Below are 17,663 nucleotides of genomic sequence, written 5' to 3'. Positions count from 1 at the left end.
TTAAATAACACTTACATTTGTATTACCAGGTTTTACATGTCACTTAATTTGACCATGAGTTGCATGTGTGCCACAAATTGGAGCATGAACTGCGTACTAATTAGTAATTGAGTATAAGCTATTACAAATACACAACAAAATAGCGAAATTTTATGCTGCCGAAACAAGAAGGATCCATTAAATTTGTATTTTAATGTTTATTTTGGTTTTTTGAAAACTTTCATTGTATTCTTAGTATAATCATTAGGCAAAAAGAAAATTATAAAGTTTTATTCCCAAATTAGGATACATTTAATAATTTTAGCAGAGTTTAATTTTCATAATATAAATTGTAGTTCAAGTTCAAAATTTGAAATGTTTGTCTTGTTTTGCACTTGTATAATGTTATTATGTTTCCAAGAAGTTTCCAAGGATATAAGTAAAGCCATTTATTAGTTTTGTATATTGATATAACTCATTTATAAAGACATTAAGAAATCTGGCAGCTTGTCGTCTGAAAAAATTGATTGCTTAATGTAGCAGAGAAAAACCCCTACAAACGAAAAGTGTACTTGTGATTGTAACCATTGATTTTGTGGTAAAATGTAAATAAAATCATCATATAAACGTTAAAGTGATGTCAATATTTTTATAATTGTCAATGATTGTATTTCAGAACATTATGTACTAGAAGATTTTATTTGTTTATGATATTTGTCAGTTTTTATGGACATGAAGTACTTGTACTTTTTGCTAAGTATGAATTTGTAGGTGGAATTGACCTGAGCGTTTCTCAATTTACTGAAATGAAGAATTCAGTTTAGCAAGACAATCTAATTGGCATCTTATAGCGACAGACCAAAACAAATAAAAATAGCAAGTTGACAAGATTAGGGGATCGGTTGTTTACAACCAGAAACAGGTTAATGATATTCAGCTAAAATTGTCAAATAAAAAGAGAGATCAATTGTCATACATGAAACTACACGAAAATACATTGATTGACTCTGAGACATGCAATCACATTGAATAAAATGAAAAGTTGTTTGCAATATAAATTGACACCAATTTCATAATGGAACTCCCAACATTTGAAAAGTCTAAATCAATGACGTAAGGGATACTTTTGACAAATTGTTTGATGGCAAGTCTTTAAGCCTCAATATAGGTTAAAAATGTTGAAATACAGAGTTGTGGAGGCTTAGCTGACTGATCCTTTGGGAAATGTATCCAAAGAAATCAATGCATGTCCATGCAGTCAATGAAAGTAAAGATTTTATCAAAATGCGAACAAAACAGAAATATTATATGGAGAGAAACAATTCCATTGAACCCCTATCACCTGTGTTTTATGTTCCCAATGGCTATGTAAATTTCCTGCCTATCTTTCCAGCTTAACCACACTTAGCAGAACCTATTGATTTTAAATTTTATTTCATCCTGAATACATATGAAATATTTGTCACTGGATGTTAAGCAAACAACAATTAATCTATAAATCTAGATCTTTAAACAAACACAAGATAACACTAAGAGATCTGTCAGAAACCTTTTATGACCTGTTCTTCAGGTACTAATAGAAAGTTACAACATTTCCTTTGATATTATAATGCTGCAAACATTTATTATTTAGCCAAATTTGCAGGTATTTGTATCCATTTTGATTTGATTTGATATTTTTGGTAATAAATGGATACACCTTAAGTTTCAGTTCTTTTTTAACATTCTCTAGATTATGTTCACTAGAAAAGATCAGATTATTACTACAAAGGGTTTCGATCTATCAATATTACAGAAGTAAATCTGTAACACAGACACTGACATTAAATTAATATGGTATTATATAGTGTACAAGTTAAACCCATCGTCCATTGATAGTCAATTAAGGTCTGGTCATTCACTATTTGTTTTTGGAAAATGACGCTATCAGCGGCATGTTTCCGATACCATTGACCAGAACTAACGGAAGTTGATTATGCCTCCGCCTACCGCACTCGGTTTCATATTAACTATTTAACATACTGACTGGAATCTGATTGTATTTCGTTACACTCGAACAAAGTGTTGTAGTCGGACAGGAACCAGTTTACATACGTTATTTTATTTACCAAAAAGATATCTTGAACTGTCCATATGTTTTTTGTTATTAAATGGTATTTGGAGCTATCACTTTGTTATATTTTTCATATTTATTCGAGCTTTGACTTTTATGCACATGTCTTACAATCGTAAACAATCGGTATGTATACATGATAAATAGATCCGTTTTGTTATGGTGTTGGACTTTTTACCCTCCAATGATCAGCAATCGCTAGACAAAATAGTTCTCCTAAATAATGTCAGCCTTTCATGCCATTTCAACTTTACAATCATTAAAAAAGTAATAATCGGAATCATTTTGATATTCATTGGATAGAAACTGGTCTTTATCCAGATTTACGAAGATTTTAATAATCGGAAATTAGTAATACGGTTATACCCACGCGGTGCGTATGAATCTTTGTTTACAAAGTTATAGCAGCAGAGTCTGTAACTGTATCATTATTAATTAACTACACTGTTATTGTACTTAATATGATGAAAACTGCATATGCAATATAAGATGTCAACTCGGCCAATACAGATTTTTTTTCCGTATTGGCCGAGTTCTGATCCGGCCAAAACAGGATTTCGGAACGTCTCTAGTTTTTAGATCGTAAGTCACGATAAAACTCAAACTGAAAGTAAACAGTTGTTTGTACGACGCAGTTTTTATTTACTCACCATAAACAAGCTGAAACGTTCAGTATGGCATATATGTTATGTTAAAGACGGTCCCATTCATTTGAAAAGCATTTTGAAAGTAGACGATGGAATTATTTCAGGTTTGGGGAACGAGTCAATTATCACAAAGTTCATTTCTTGACGACCTCATAATTTCATCATGTCGATGGTACAAATCGATTTTTACTGTTTACTTTCGCTTCTCATGTTTTGTAAACGGTCTTTTATTTTTAAACCCGAACCAGGCATATGCATTCTGTAATTGCGCAAATCTTCGTTCTTTGGTCAATTGGCTTATGGATAGTTGTATCAATTTCAACTCTTACATTATTTTTTTTTTAAATATATTTGCATTACACATGCAATGGCAGTACCTTTCCAATTACTATTTATGTGTTGTGTCTAAATTAAAGTTGTAACACTTTATAGTGACTGGAAAGGGTAGAAAAATTCATCAGATGAGTAAAGGCTGAAGATACATGGAAACGGCACCAAATCATTAGATATTGCATCTTATAAAAAGAAACTGAGATTTGGATAGTTCCACTTCAAGGTAAAAATGTTTATCTCTTGTGAAATGAAATAAAAAAATATTGTAACACTGCAGTTAATTAATAAAGATACTATTACATGTATTTCTGTATTGGCCTTATTGTTGGTCCTCGGCCAGCAGTATTGGCCTTCGGCTTCGCCTCAGACCAATACACCAAGACATGGACCAATAACAATTAAGGACAATACAGAAATACTTACGCAATAATATTATAGAATGGCAGTATGGTTCAATAGCGGGAATCAGCCCCTCAACTACTTTTTACATAAATATTAACTTCTGGCTTCAACTCCTTGTTCGTCTTGTCTGGAGATCTTGTTGTAGTTCCAGTTAGGCAAGCATTTTAGAGACGTATCCCGTCCATCCTCTCTTGACTTGTAATTTCTGGTGATAGATTTTGCCGCTTGACGTTGTATCCTTTCAAGCTTGTTTTTTTTTTGTTACCGTGTAGGGGTCCCATACTATGGCTCCATATTAAATTGTAAGATCCATTCCTAAAGGTCTAGATCATTGTTCTAATCTGACACAAATTTCAATAACTGGAATGCTACCCAAGTTGAATATATGGTGACCTACTAGAACAGCATTATCACTATTGAAATTGTGTTTAATACCATGATTTTTCAATGTCATTAACTTAAATGGAGACAGACATTTGGCCTGAAAGGTGGTGTGGGAGTGCAAAATCAAAAACTAACTGACTATGATATATGGTTAAAGAATGAATATCAATTACATGGGTCAACATGGTCAAGGGCACAGTTGTTATGAAATAACAATATGGCAGAGAAGTGGTTTCAAGTTTCATATAAAGCGACCTGACTGACATGAAATAAAAAATCAAAGGAGTATCCCTATTTGTCTAATCTTCAAGGTGAAATAAAACTAGTAAAACAATATTATACTATTGTCTAAATCTACAGAAATATAATTTGCTTCAAGTAACAGAAATAACTAGGTCAATAGTAACTTATTTAATGAGTATGTGGGGTATAAGAGCTTGATAACAACAGGCTCTTCATAATCATTTGGTTTGAAAAGGATGCTAGTAGTCTATATTCTTGATTTAGAAAAATGTAATTGTAAGACAAAAATCACATTACTTAGAATACTTTAGATCATTCAGGTAGTCTTTATTTATATGTACAAAAGAACAGCCAGTAGTCATTGGATATTGTAGATCATTCAAATAGTCTTGATCTATTTATTAGTACAAAAGAACAGCCAGTAGTCATTGGATATTGTAGATCATTCTGGTAGTCTTGACCTATTTATTTATAGAAAAAAACAGCCAGTAGTCATTGGATACTGTAGATCATTCAGGTAGTGTTGACCTATACATTTGTACTAAAAAAACAGCCAGTTGTCATCTTCACATAACACACGCATATACGAATATCAATTATATGCTTACGAGACATGTTGGAATGTTAAACTAATTACGGTATGTGAAAATCAAGACTTGCATAAAAAATATCACAATATTAGAGACAGTGGCGTCATTTTTCCTCAGAGCTTTCAGCTCTTTGATTACCAAGTCTTTTATTAACTTTCGGCTGCCAGCTTAAATAAATAGTACAGCTCTTTTTTTGGTTTGCGTCTTATCACAGATGAATTTCATTTATGATAAATCAGTTATTTTTTCCATAAACGAAGTTGGACAAAGGTTTTTTTTCCTTATTTTGCTTCAGACGTAAACACTTTCAATTACTTCTGCTTGTCTGAAAGTAATTTATATATTACAAGTCTGTAGTCGCAGACTTGATAGAAGGTTTGGTTAATAGTCTATTTGGTTGTTTACTTTGACAAAAGTCAATGGTGTACAGGATTTATATGTCTTTTGAAAGGGAATTTAGTAATTTCATAGGAAAACAAACTGAAATTGTCTGTTTGAATAACTGTGGAAATATCTTTTGTCTTATACATGTTTTTCTGCAAGTGATCCAAGTCCATTTAGGGTGTTGCAAAAGCTATTTAAAAACTTGTTAGCTGTGAGATCAAACCTTATCAGGTGAAATATTTTTATTCAGGTTTTTGTGTGATTTCCTCTTGAAAAGATTTGATTCTGCAGCTGCCTTTGTCAAAAATATTAACAGTCATTGACAGCTGTAGCAATAAAAAAAGAATGGACCAATTGTACTGGAAAATTTTTGTTTCTTCATAGAAAATTTCTTATAGTAAATAAACTATACAGCCAATATCTATATTGTGATTATTGTTTTATTACTAGTAATAACTCTAACTTTTTAATTTATTTACACTTTTTAGATTTTTAATCTGAATTTTCTGTATAATTTGCATGCCTCTTTTTCTTAATCATTTTCCGATAGCCAAAGTTTTAACTTAAGATTATGTTCATTTGTTGATTGAATAACTTTGATTGGCTTACAGAGGTACAAAAAGGAAAGAGAACATGTTATGTACAATAGAAATAATTGTAAATCAAGAATTAAGATATTTGAAAATATAAAGCTCTTTGCAGACTTGATTAAGCAGAGGCACACTATATATTCCTTTGATTTTCTTGTAAATGCTCATTTATTTCCTTATTTGGATCATTGTAGAGACTGTTGTTAGTAAGTTCTGACATCAAAATTTCTCTATTGAAATACATCCTTTAGCTTGATCGAGGTGTCTTTACATTAGATTTTACCAGTGATACGCTAATATAAGAATTAGGAGATGTGGTATGATTGCCAATGAAACCATTCAATTGAGAAAACTAACGGCTTAATTTATAACAAAACAATTAACAAAAAACAAATATGACAGACATGAACCAACGACAACCACTGAACTACAGGCTCCTGAACTTTGGACAGCTAAATAAAGAATGTAGATTACATTTATATGCAATCAAATTTTAAGTTTACTAGGTTTTGTTTCTGCCTTTCACTGTTCTTTACTTAGTGTTGTACCTCACTAGCTTTGTTTTTATGTTTAATTTGTTCTGTTTCAAACTCTTCAAACTCTGTTTTGCTCTTTGAGAACCTTTGACTTACCTGGTACAAAGATGTGGGAGTCATGTTTTGACTTACCTGGTACAAAGATGTGGGAGTCATGTTTTGACTTACCTGGTACAAAGATGTGGGAGTCATGTTTTGACTTACCTGGTACAAAAATGTGGGAGTCATGTTATTTGTCTGTGCAAACTTTTAACGATATTAATGATACATGGTGCAGTGTTTGGTCCGTCATCATCTTAAACAATATTTTAATGTCATTTTAGATGGTGAAATTGTTAAGAAAAATGTTCTAACATGTTAATAGGATGTATGTACGAATTAAATTTGCAGAGGGGTGAGGATATCAGTTATTGATCCTAAATAGTGAATACTGTATGGAAAAACAACACTTTTACAGAGAACAGCTGATGGCACATATATAAACTGGATTATATTTGGTTCTCTCACCAAAAATTGTTTTGGGTTAAACTTGTTTTATTTTTACACAACTCGTGAGTGACCCATCTTTACTCTTGATAGACCATCTGTTGTTAAATTAAACACTAAATGAAACACCTGTAAAATTAAGTTAATCTGTATCTTATACCAATGGACCTCCAATGGCCACCATTTGTATCTTAAAGCCATGGATTTCCAAGCCACCAACTGTATCTTAGACCCAAGGACCTATAACTTAAACCCATAGACCTCCAAACTAACAAAGTACACCAAAAGTATTTTAGACCTACAATTTATGGACCTCCGAGCAACCAACTTTATTTTAGACCTATGGCCCTACCTGTAACAATTGAGCTAAAGTAGAGCTTACCTCAGCTGTGCCTGTATATCAGGATGGTTAAAGAAATAAAAGTCATGTCAGACAACACTTACACTTTTTATTACATTAAGATAAAATGGAGGTGAATGTAATCAAAGCATATAGCCATCTATTTTTACTCATATTGCCCCCAATAAGATATATGAAATGAAGGCAACTCATATTGCCTTAATAAAAACTATAAAACAAAGGCAATTCATATTGCCTGCAATAAGAACTATGAAACAAAGGCAACTCATATTGCCTCCAATAAGATATATGAAATGAATGTAACTCATATTGCCTCTAATAAGAACTATGAAACGAAAGCAATTCATATTGCCTCCAATAAAAACTATGAATCAAAGGCAATTCATATTGCCTCCAATAAGAACTATGAAACAAAGGCAATTCATATTGCCTGCAATAAGAACTATGAAACAAAGGCAACACTGTCCTTTATCAAAAACAATCTCTAATGCACCGGAATTTAAATTTTTATCTCATACATTGCATTGATACAAACAATATAAAAGGAAGTGGATGTGATATGATTGTCAACAAGACAAATATCTGCCTAGGTTATAGTTTGAGGATATTAACTTTCCTACCAGTCATGTCATAAGGTTTTTAGTAGCCTAATAATGAGACAGAATTCTGACACAAACAACTTACAAATACATTTTATTATTTACGGTTTCCTTAGAATATTCTGTTTAGATTGATATATGATTTCTCAAACGAGAAAATGGAAAATTTACAAATAGCTGAACAATGAAACAAGATATTAATATCAAAAATAAAAATTTGGGTGTTGCACAAAATTCTGCTACCATTTTAAATTTGTCAGTGATTTCCCTGCCATGCCTATGATAATACTAGAACAGCATTTTGTTTTCTGGTCTGTGTGTCTGTCCCTCAAAAATTCTGTTGTATATCCTTTATCAGGTTAAAGTTTTTCTTTATTGTATTGTCACCTCAGCTTGAAACTTAGTACACATGTTCATTTTGATGTGAACTTTTTATAATTATATGCCAAGTTATGGTTTTGGCCCCAATTTCATGGTTCACTGAACATGGAAATGTGATAGTGTGGCACCAGTGCATTTTCAGGTTAAAGTTTTTGGTTAGGTTAGTTGAGTCACATCAACTTGAATCTTAGTTCACATGTTCTATCTGATGGTTTTTACCCTGATTTTAAGGTTCGTTAAACAAGGGAAATTAGTTCAAGCGGGACATGGTGTCCTATGGACACATTTTCTTTTTCAAATTGTGTTGATCTTTCTTTTTTCTTACTTCTAAAATGGCAATGTGATAGATATTGAAAACATCCTTTTACCAGACTAGTTTCAGTGTCAAACCTTCTGGAGTTGAACATCCTAAGAAAGCCAGAAATATAACAAGTTTTTATCTTGTTCAGAATCTTTTCTAATCAGGTTTAAAATAATGCAGTAGCTTGTTGTCAAAACATAATTATATACCACCAATATAGTTTACAACATCTGATTAAGTTCTATATATATACAATAAATAAATAAATCATTGTCTTTATCAAATAATATAAATTATACATGAAATGCAATAGTTTTCTGTTTAGTTGGAGTTTTCTCTTGGGATTTTCCTTTTCTGGTTACAAAATGCTATTTTGTGAATATATTATTCACATTTCAGTTAAAATGTGATCATTAACTGTTACATGGGAAAATTTATAATGATAGAGTTGAATCTGTAGTTTTTCTTAGTTAACAAAAGAAGAAAATAATAACATTATTTATTTACATCATGGTACTGATTTAAGTGTACAAAAAAATTGCATGGCAAATAGTGATAATACTTCTGGAAAAAGTTTAGAATTTAATAAGGGTTTAGTAAAAACAGACAATAGTTCTATTGATTGGAGTGTATAGTATTACATGGAACGGGGAAAGACATTATGTCAAGTTTTTCATGGTCATGTCGTTCAGCGAAAATACATGGTTAGTACTATAGTATTCAGTTTTTAGTTCATTGAAAACAAGTAGAATACATAAATGTATAAGAAGCTACAAGAAATAGATAGATATGCATGAAACAATAATGCTGCCGTGCAATGACCAACAAAATAATTAAAGAATGCTGGGTGATCTTTTTTGAGGAGCGTAATTTCACCAATGAGAGCTCAAACTTCAGAGGTATCAATAAATTTTAAGTGCATTAAAAGAATTCTGTTTATATAACTAGACTAAAAAACTGCATTGTAGCATGATGGTACAATTGAGGATAACAAACTAGGACCTGGGGCAAACACTGAAAAGACAAAAAATCTACTAGTATTAACATGTAGAAAATGAATGTGACTAAATCAGAAAGTATCATGTATTATAATTACAATGGCCTGGTCCTTTTTTGTCCCCCGCGTAATGCCTTGCAGGGGACATAGAAATACGGCCGGTCTTATTAGCACTCTCAAGTGTACAGTGCTTACCAGATTTTTATGAAACTTATATCATAGGTTTATATCAGCAATGTCTTGGACGAGTTCAAAAATCAGTGCTGATCAATTATTTTTAAAAGAGTTATGCCCAATGAAAACGTTAATTATATGGAAAAATTAATTATAATGTAAATCGCATTGCATTAATTGCTCTGAAGCCTTCATTCCTCTAAGATATTTATGAAATATTTTGAAGGAAAAAAAAAAGTAAAAAAAAGTGTTTTTTTAGTTATTTCCTTTGTACCTTGGATAGATAAAATATGTGCAACTCAGGGGACATTGGAACTCTGTTCTTTTATTTCTTTTGAATTATCACTGTTTTGTTTATCCTGATATACAGTGTAGTTGGAATACTTTCTTTGTTTTTAAACAAGATATTAAAGGTGTACAATTAAAAATATTTTATTCCAATTAAGGACCCAATGGGCATAAACATTTGACAGGACAATAAGAGCAATAATATGAGATTAAAACAAGTGCATTATAGCTGTTTCTGATCCTATACAGATGACAAAGACTAAGACAATCCCATATTACTCAAAGACATGATTATTAATTTTTAATTTTGGTGGTGTCACTTTTATCATTATAGAGTTATGCCCCTTTACAAATGGAAAAATTGCTGAATTTTTTGTTTCCGTTCTTTAACTTTAGTTTGCCTCAACCAAATGTTATGAAACTTATACACAGTGCTTATTCCCCCCAAAACACAGATCAAGTTTGAATTTAGGTGATGACACTGTTCCCGTTCTAGAGTTATGCCCCTTTACAAATGGAAAAATTGCTGAAATATTCGTTTCTGTTCTCTAACTTTAGTTTGCCTCAACCAAATGTTATGAAACTTATACACAATACTTATTCCCCCCAAAACACAGATCAAGTTTGAATTTAGGTGATGACACTTTTACCGTTCCAGAGTTATGCCCCTTTACAAATGGAAAAATTGCTGAAATATTTGTTTCTGTTCTCTTACTTTAGTTTGCCTCAACCAAATGTTATGAAACTTATACACAATGCTTATTCCCCCCAAAACACGAGATAGATCAAATTTGAATTTAGGTAATAACACTTTTTCCATTCCAGAGTTATGCCCCTTTACAAATGGAAAAACTGCTGAAATATTTGTTTCTGTTCCCTTACTTTAGTTTGCCTCAACCAAATGTTATGAAACTTATACACAATGCTTATTCCCCCCAAAACACAGATCAAATTTGAATTAAGGTATTGACACTTTTACCGTTCTAGAGTTATGCCCCTTTACAAATGGAAAAATTGCTGAAATATTCGTTTCTGTTCTCTAATTTTAGTTAGCCGCAACCAAATGTTATGAAACTTATACACAATGCTTATTCCCCTCAAAACACAGATCCAGTTTGAATTTAGGTGATGACACTTTTACCGTTCTAGAGTTATGACCCTTTACAAATGGAAAAATTGCTGAAATATTCGTTTCTGTTTTTTAACTTTAGTTTGCCTCAACCAAAAGTTATGAACCTTATGCACAATGCTAATTACCACAAAACACAGATCAAGTTCGAATTTTGGTGGCTTCACTTTTACCGTTCTAAGAGTTATGCCCCTTTACAAATGGAAAAATTGCTGAATTTTTCCTTTCAGTTCTCTAACTTAAGTTTGCCTCAACTAAATGTTATGAAACTTATAAACAATGCTTATTACCACAAAACTCAGATCAAGTACAAATTTGGGTAGCATCACTTTTACAGTGCTTGAGTTATTTCCCTTTATAATATTATATGCAAGCGGGAGCATCATCTGTGTCCCATGGACACATTCCCATTTATTTGTTTTATCTCTAAAGGAAATATAAATCACGATAAATCATTATATTTATTCCTTTATAATGACAGCTGTTCACAGATTATTTGCATTATACCAATTATTAATCAGTATATTATCACAATATTATATGACACAGACTATTGTCTTTGTGATGCATATCAATTGATTTGATTTGATAGTTTGTTCAATAATATAAGATGTCATTGTTTTGCTGTATCTGTACTTTAAGATACCAACTCTTTTTTTTTTACAAAATGTAGAAGTGATTGGGTCCATCTTTTGAGGAGCTTACCAGTAGAGAGCTGGTATAAAGCTCTTGAGTCTACACTTTTTGCCTGTACAATGAAGCATCCCTTTGAGGATAGTATAATATTTGCTCATTCAACCTGTTGCCCATTTGCATTTAACATGCAAGATGCTTTTTATTTGAAGTGTTTTATTCAACATATTCATTTTGCCCACACTGGACGTCTTAAGCAACCAACAACCAATCAATCATTTTGCCCTGTGAAAGGAATGAAACTGTCAGATTGTTGTTCTTCTTAGAAAGACATTTATTTATGATCCGCTGTGCATGTGTTCCCCTGTTACGAAATTCTTACTACATTGTATAGTAATGCTTTAAATTGACTTGATTTCCATGCTTATAAATGATCAATGTTATTTTCTAATATTCTCTTAATAAATATGGTATATATACCTACTAACAAATTATATACTAACATAACAAAGGGTTTTTGGTGAAGAAGCCTATTTTTTTATTCTTGCACCCTTTATATTCAATTTAAGATAAACTTCTTCCTGGTTGACTGTTGCTTAGTGACAAAATAATATACTAAGTACTATGATATTTATCATACCCCCTCTTTTGTTCTGAAGCAGGAGGTATATAGTGATATGTGTCACTGTCTGTCCTTTCTATTTTATTGTATACATACCTCCTTTTTCATTTCCTAGTCATGGGGTCTCCCTTAGCAAATAATTGACTTTGCCATTCCTGCATTTTAGGTGAAGGGGTCCTTTTTTTTTTTCCTATTTGAAATCTTGTACGGTTTGTCACATTTTAAATTAGTTAAAGAGGTAATGAAGTGTGAAAAAACAGCCATAAATAAAACTGTCATAATACACTTCTCTGTATCTAGTACACAAAGTTAATCAATGAACACACTTTCATTGTGGGAAAAGAACCTAAAATTTTACAAGGGGTCACACAATTTCTTTTTCTGTTTCAAATTGTGTAAAAAATATATGTTTACCAATATCACTTTGAGGCTGGTTTGTGATTATTAATGAGAAAAGAGGGATATAGTGTATTTATGCATGACACAAAATCTTTACATATGCTTGACCACAGAGGGTTCCCATCATAGGATTTTGGGTACAGACGTGCAGCTGGGATCTAATTTCTATCTATATAGTGAAGTCTAGTGAAAATCACAACCGAGTATGGGCCATATACATTGTGTTTATTTCTTGGCAATATCATATATTCCCATTCATGTATTTCTCAGTAATCACATAATATACAATCTATGACATCTTTATTTGTAATAGTATTGTTTAACTTGTGCCAATTAAAGATGTTTACCAAATGGGGTCATTTATAGTTTAGATATAAGAAGTGGTGCACAGTATATTCAGATATCTTATCAAAAGATGAAAATTACTGACCTATTGGTGTATTTGACTTATAAAAAATTGACCTAGTCCAGCAACATATCTCTGTAACCTTCATACAAAAAGAGACCCCCTATGCACTTGACTAAACCCTGCAAAAATGATCAGCTCTTTTTATTAGCATTAGATCTTTCTAGCACTTTAACTATCTTATTGTAATTTCTTTGGGTTTTTTCTTTTCAGAATTAGAAAGAATAATCAAAGCCAACAGTCCATCAGAGAATGCCCATTTTGAATATGCAGTAAGTAAAAGAAACATTAACATAGGCTTCTGCTCTCCAGATGTTGATGGGAGTCTTCCAATATTTTAGATGAACTTGTAACTCAGTAGCTGGGTCATATAGTCTTAACCATTTCTGTCCCTCCTGACCTTCTTAGGTTCTAAAATTGTCCCGTGATCTTATCTTGTATGTCTGTAAGAAATGCTTGTGCCATTGGTGTTAACAGGTAGGGTCAAATTCCCTAAATTTATTTGATATCAGATATATTTTCAACAAGTCTTTCAATCTTTACTACAATTCAAAGTATCAATGCTTGTACTTTTGGGGTCTAACAATATTATGGTTAATATCTACACAGATCACTAAATCATAAACGCCTCAAGATCTATAGCAAAGAACTGCTATTTCAAAAATTTAGAATATTTATCCCTAAAAGGTATAAAAAGGACATTGTTAACCCAAAACCAAAATTCTGTAGAAAGTAAAGCTATGTGTTGTCTTTCTGATACAAATTAATATATTTTGGTTCTCAATGTTCTTCATTGCAAAATTTAACAAGTAATAGCTTATAATTTTTAAAAAGCTAGCTGTCTCATATCTGATGAAATTAAAAAATGTTATTGCATTGTATTTTAATTCATGTAGAACAGCCTTGTATATGAATTTTAAAAATTATAAAAGACTAATACATTTTTTGAGATATACATACCCATTTCTTTCCAGGGAAATTTATAAAAACATGAAAAGGAGAGGGTATTTCTTAATCAGCTTTTTACCAATTATTTTTTTTTGTGTTAGATTAAATATATTGCCACTTTCACCTGAATATTTGTGTTTCTTATTAGGCATCGAAAAGTGTAGAGCGTGTAACGTAGTAAAATTCAAACATTTAAGAACACAAATAATATATTTCAAAAGATTTCTGACATCTTTTCAAAATGATCCTTACAATTTTAAGCTTTACATATGGTATAGTCATTGTTATGTTGTTGTTAAAGATCTTGTATATTCATTGTAGTTGGACTGTAATGTGGAATACTCCATGCCTCTTTTTCTATAATTGAATAAAGATAAAAATAAGATTTGGTATGATTACCGATGAGACAACTCGACACTGGAGACCAAAGTATCCTTAAAATTAAAACGTTTCTTTTTAGAGACTACTAGTATTTAGTTTTTATTGGACTTCTCAAATACATTTTGAGAAAAAATACTCAAAAGGGGGATTTGTTATAAGACCTATTATAAGGGCCTGAGATTCTGAACATAGTAGTTTTGCTATTCTTTTCAATATTATAGTAATTTCGTTATAAAGAATTTGATAAGTGCTGTGATGCCATATTAGATTTCGATATGAGGTCATCAACATAATAAAATTAACAAATTTTACAAAAACAAACAGTTTAAAGCACACAGTTTGATACAGTATTGTTTGTTACTGTTTTACTTGTACATGTCTCTCTTTTATGTACTACACCATTGCTTTCAAGTAAAGCGCTCATCTTGTGATGATTTATAATGAACAACTTCTTATATATGCCTTTTGTCATTGAAGACTGATTAAAACAGGTATGGTTGAGATCTGAAAATAAAGCTAGTGTAGGTAAAATGCACAGGTGACAATAGCCCCGATAAACAAACTAATCAATGTTTTTTAAAAGACTCTAGAAAAAGGAGCAGGTTAGATAAGGTATCATTGAATTTAGCATTATGATGCTATTTACGACGTGGAAGAACAATATCTAATCATTTTTCACTGTTAAGATAATTTTTCACATGTATTATCAGCTGTTCTATATATTATAGCTAGACTTGGGAGGCTAAAAAACTTAATAAAGTTTTTTGCTGTGTTGTTTTGTGATTGGGTTGCTGTCTAAATTAATTATGAATACTTCACATCTACTTTAAATCATTCATAGAATTTAAGATATGTTAACATGCATGTATAATTGCTTTTATCATCTGAGAGTTGTTTTTATACGACCGCAAAAAATTTTTGCGGTCGTATATTGGTATGACGTTGGCGTCGGCGTCGTCGTTGTCTGGCGTCGTTGTCTGGCGTCGTCCGAAGACACATTGGTTTTCGCACTCTAACTTTAGTTTAAGTGAATGGATCTCTATGAAATTTTACCATAAGGTTCAATACCACAAAAGGAAGGTTGGGATTGATTTTGGGGGTTATGGTACCAACAATTAAGGAATTAGGGGCCAAAAAGGGGCCAAAAATAAGCATTTTTGTAACTTCCAGACATAACTTGTGTGTTAGTGTATGGATCTCTCTGACATTGTACCACAAGGTTCCATATCACACAGGGAATGCTGGGATTAATTTTGGGGGTAATTGCCTCAAAATATTAGGAATTAGGGGCCAAAAAAGGGGCAAAAAACAAGCATTTTTTTAGTTTCATGACAATAACTTGTGTGTAAGTGTATGGATCTTTCTGAAATTGTACTACAAGGTTCCATATCACAAAGGGAAAGCTGGAATTGAGTTTGGGGGTAATTGCCCAAAATGTTTAGGAATAAGGGGCCAAAAAGGGGCCAAAAATAAGCATTTTTCTAGTTTCCAGACAATAACTTGTGTTCAAATGTATGGATCCCTCTGAAATTGTACCACAAGGTTCCATATCACACAGGGAATGCTGGGATTGATTTTGGGGGTAATTGCCTCAAAATATTAGGAATTAGGGGCCCAAAAAGGGGCAAAAAACAAGCATTTTTCTAGTTTCAAGATAATAACTTGTGTGTAAGTGTATGGATCTTTCTGAAATTGTACTACAATGTTCCATATCACAAAGGGAAAGCTGGAATTGAGTTTGGGGCAATTGCCCAAAACGTTTAGGAATAAGGGGCCAAAAAGGGGCCAAAAATAAGCATTTTTCTAGTTTCCAGACAATAACTTGTGTTCAAGTGTATGGATCTCTCTGAAATTGTACTGCAAGGTACCATACCACAAAGGGAAGGCTGGGATTGAGTTTGGGGGTGATGAATCATAAGGGGGTTCAAAAAATTTGGGGGGGGGGGGGATTTTTTTTTTTTTCCTTTTTTTTTTCTTTTAAAATTTTCCATTTTAAGTTGGTTATTTCTGTTTTATATTTAAAAGCAAAAAATAATGATATGGTAGGAGATACACACCAAACAGGATGTGTAAATTATTATAAAATAAATATTGTGCAATAGCAAGAAATTTTCAATTGCACAGTATTGCACAATAGCAAGAAATCTTCAATTGCACAGTATTGCGCAATAGCAAGAAATCTTCAATTGCACAGTATTGTGCAATAGCAAGAAATATCCAATAGCACAATATTGCGCAATAGCAAGAAATTGTCAATTGTACAGTATTGCGCAATAGCAAGAAATATTCAATTGCATAGTATTGTGCAAAAGAAGATACTTCGTATAAATTGCTTATTTCTTGACCAATTTCAATGGGGTTTTATTCTTGAATTCTTGGGGTTCTTTAATATGCTGATTCTAACCGTGTATTAAGTTTTTGGATTTTGGGCCCCGTTTTTAAATTGGTCCACATTGAGGTCCAAAGGGTCCAAAATTAAACTTTGTTTGAATTCATCAAAAATTGAATTATTGGGGTTCTTTGATATGCCGAATCTAACCGTGTATTTAGATTCTTAATTTTTGGTTCTGTTTTCAAATTGGTCTACATTAAGGTCCAAAGGTCCAAAATTAAACTTAGTTTGATTTTAACAAAAATTGAATTCTTAGGGTTCTTTGATATGCTGAATCTAAACATGTATTTAGATTTTTGATTATGGGCCCAGTTTTCAAGTTGGTCCAAATCGGGGTCCAAAATTAAACTTTGTTTGATTTCAACAAAAATTGAATATATGGGGTTCTTTGATATGCTGAATCTAACCATGTATTTAGATTTTTGATTTTTGGGCCCCGTTATCAACTTTGTCCACATTGAGGTCAAAAGGGTCCAAAATTAAACTTTGTTTGATATCATCAAATATTGAATTCTTGGGGTTCTTTGATATGCTGAATCTAACCATGTATTTAGATTTTGGATATTGGACCATAATAGTTGAATGTCCAATTTAAAATTTTTAAGTTCTTAGACCACATTCATTCTGTGTCAGAAACCTATGCTGTGTCAAATATTTAATCACAATCCAAATTCAGAGCTGTATCAAGCTTGAATGTTGTGTCCATACTTGCCCCAACTGTTCAGGGTTCGACCTCTGCGGTCGTATCAAGCTGCGCCCTGCGGAGCATTTTATTTCTCTTCTTTTCCGTTATTTTCCCAGCCTAAACTCACCCCCAAAAATTCTTGTGTAAATAGATATTAATCAAAAATAACTGATTTGGATATCTCTTTTTTTTTATATATTATTTTCTTTGGTTTATCTCAATAAGTATGAATATTTTTAACTCGATGAAAAAAGAATGCAGGGTGTGTCCCTATAATTTC

The 17,663-nt window shown here is 31.9% G+C and overlaps 1 protein-coding gene across 4 annotated transcripts in view; it reads left to right on the top strand.

Annotated features, from left to right (window-relative positions):
* Positions 1-17,663, top strand: part of LOC127735560 (phospholipid-transporting ATPase ID-like) — a 93,234-nt gene that overhangs the window by 39,400 nt on the left and 36,171 nt on the right. For all 4 annotated transcript variants that reach the window (XM_052245789.1, XM_052245791.1, XM_052245790.1 and 1 more), the window contains one exon: positions 13,191-13,249. In XM_052245789.1, the coding sequence (XP_052101749.1) occupies positions 13,191-13,249 (59 nt within the window). The remainder of the gene's footprint in view (positions 1-13,190; positions 13,250-17,663) is intronic.

This window comes from Mytilus californianus, unplaced genomic scaffold, assembly GCF_021869535.1.
Source record: "Mytilus californianus isolate M0D057914Y unplaced genomic scaffold, xbMytCali1.0.p SCAF_3, whole genome shotgun sequence".
Classification (NCBI taxonomy): domain Eukaryota; kingdom Metazoa; phylum Mollusca; class Bivalvia; order Mytilida; family Mytilidae; genus Mytilus; species Mytilus californianus.
This window is presented reverse-complemented; position numbering and strand designations above follow the sequence as displayed.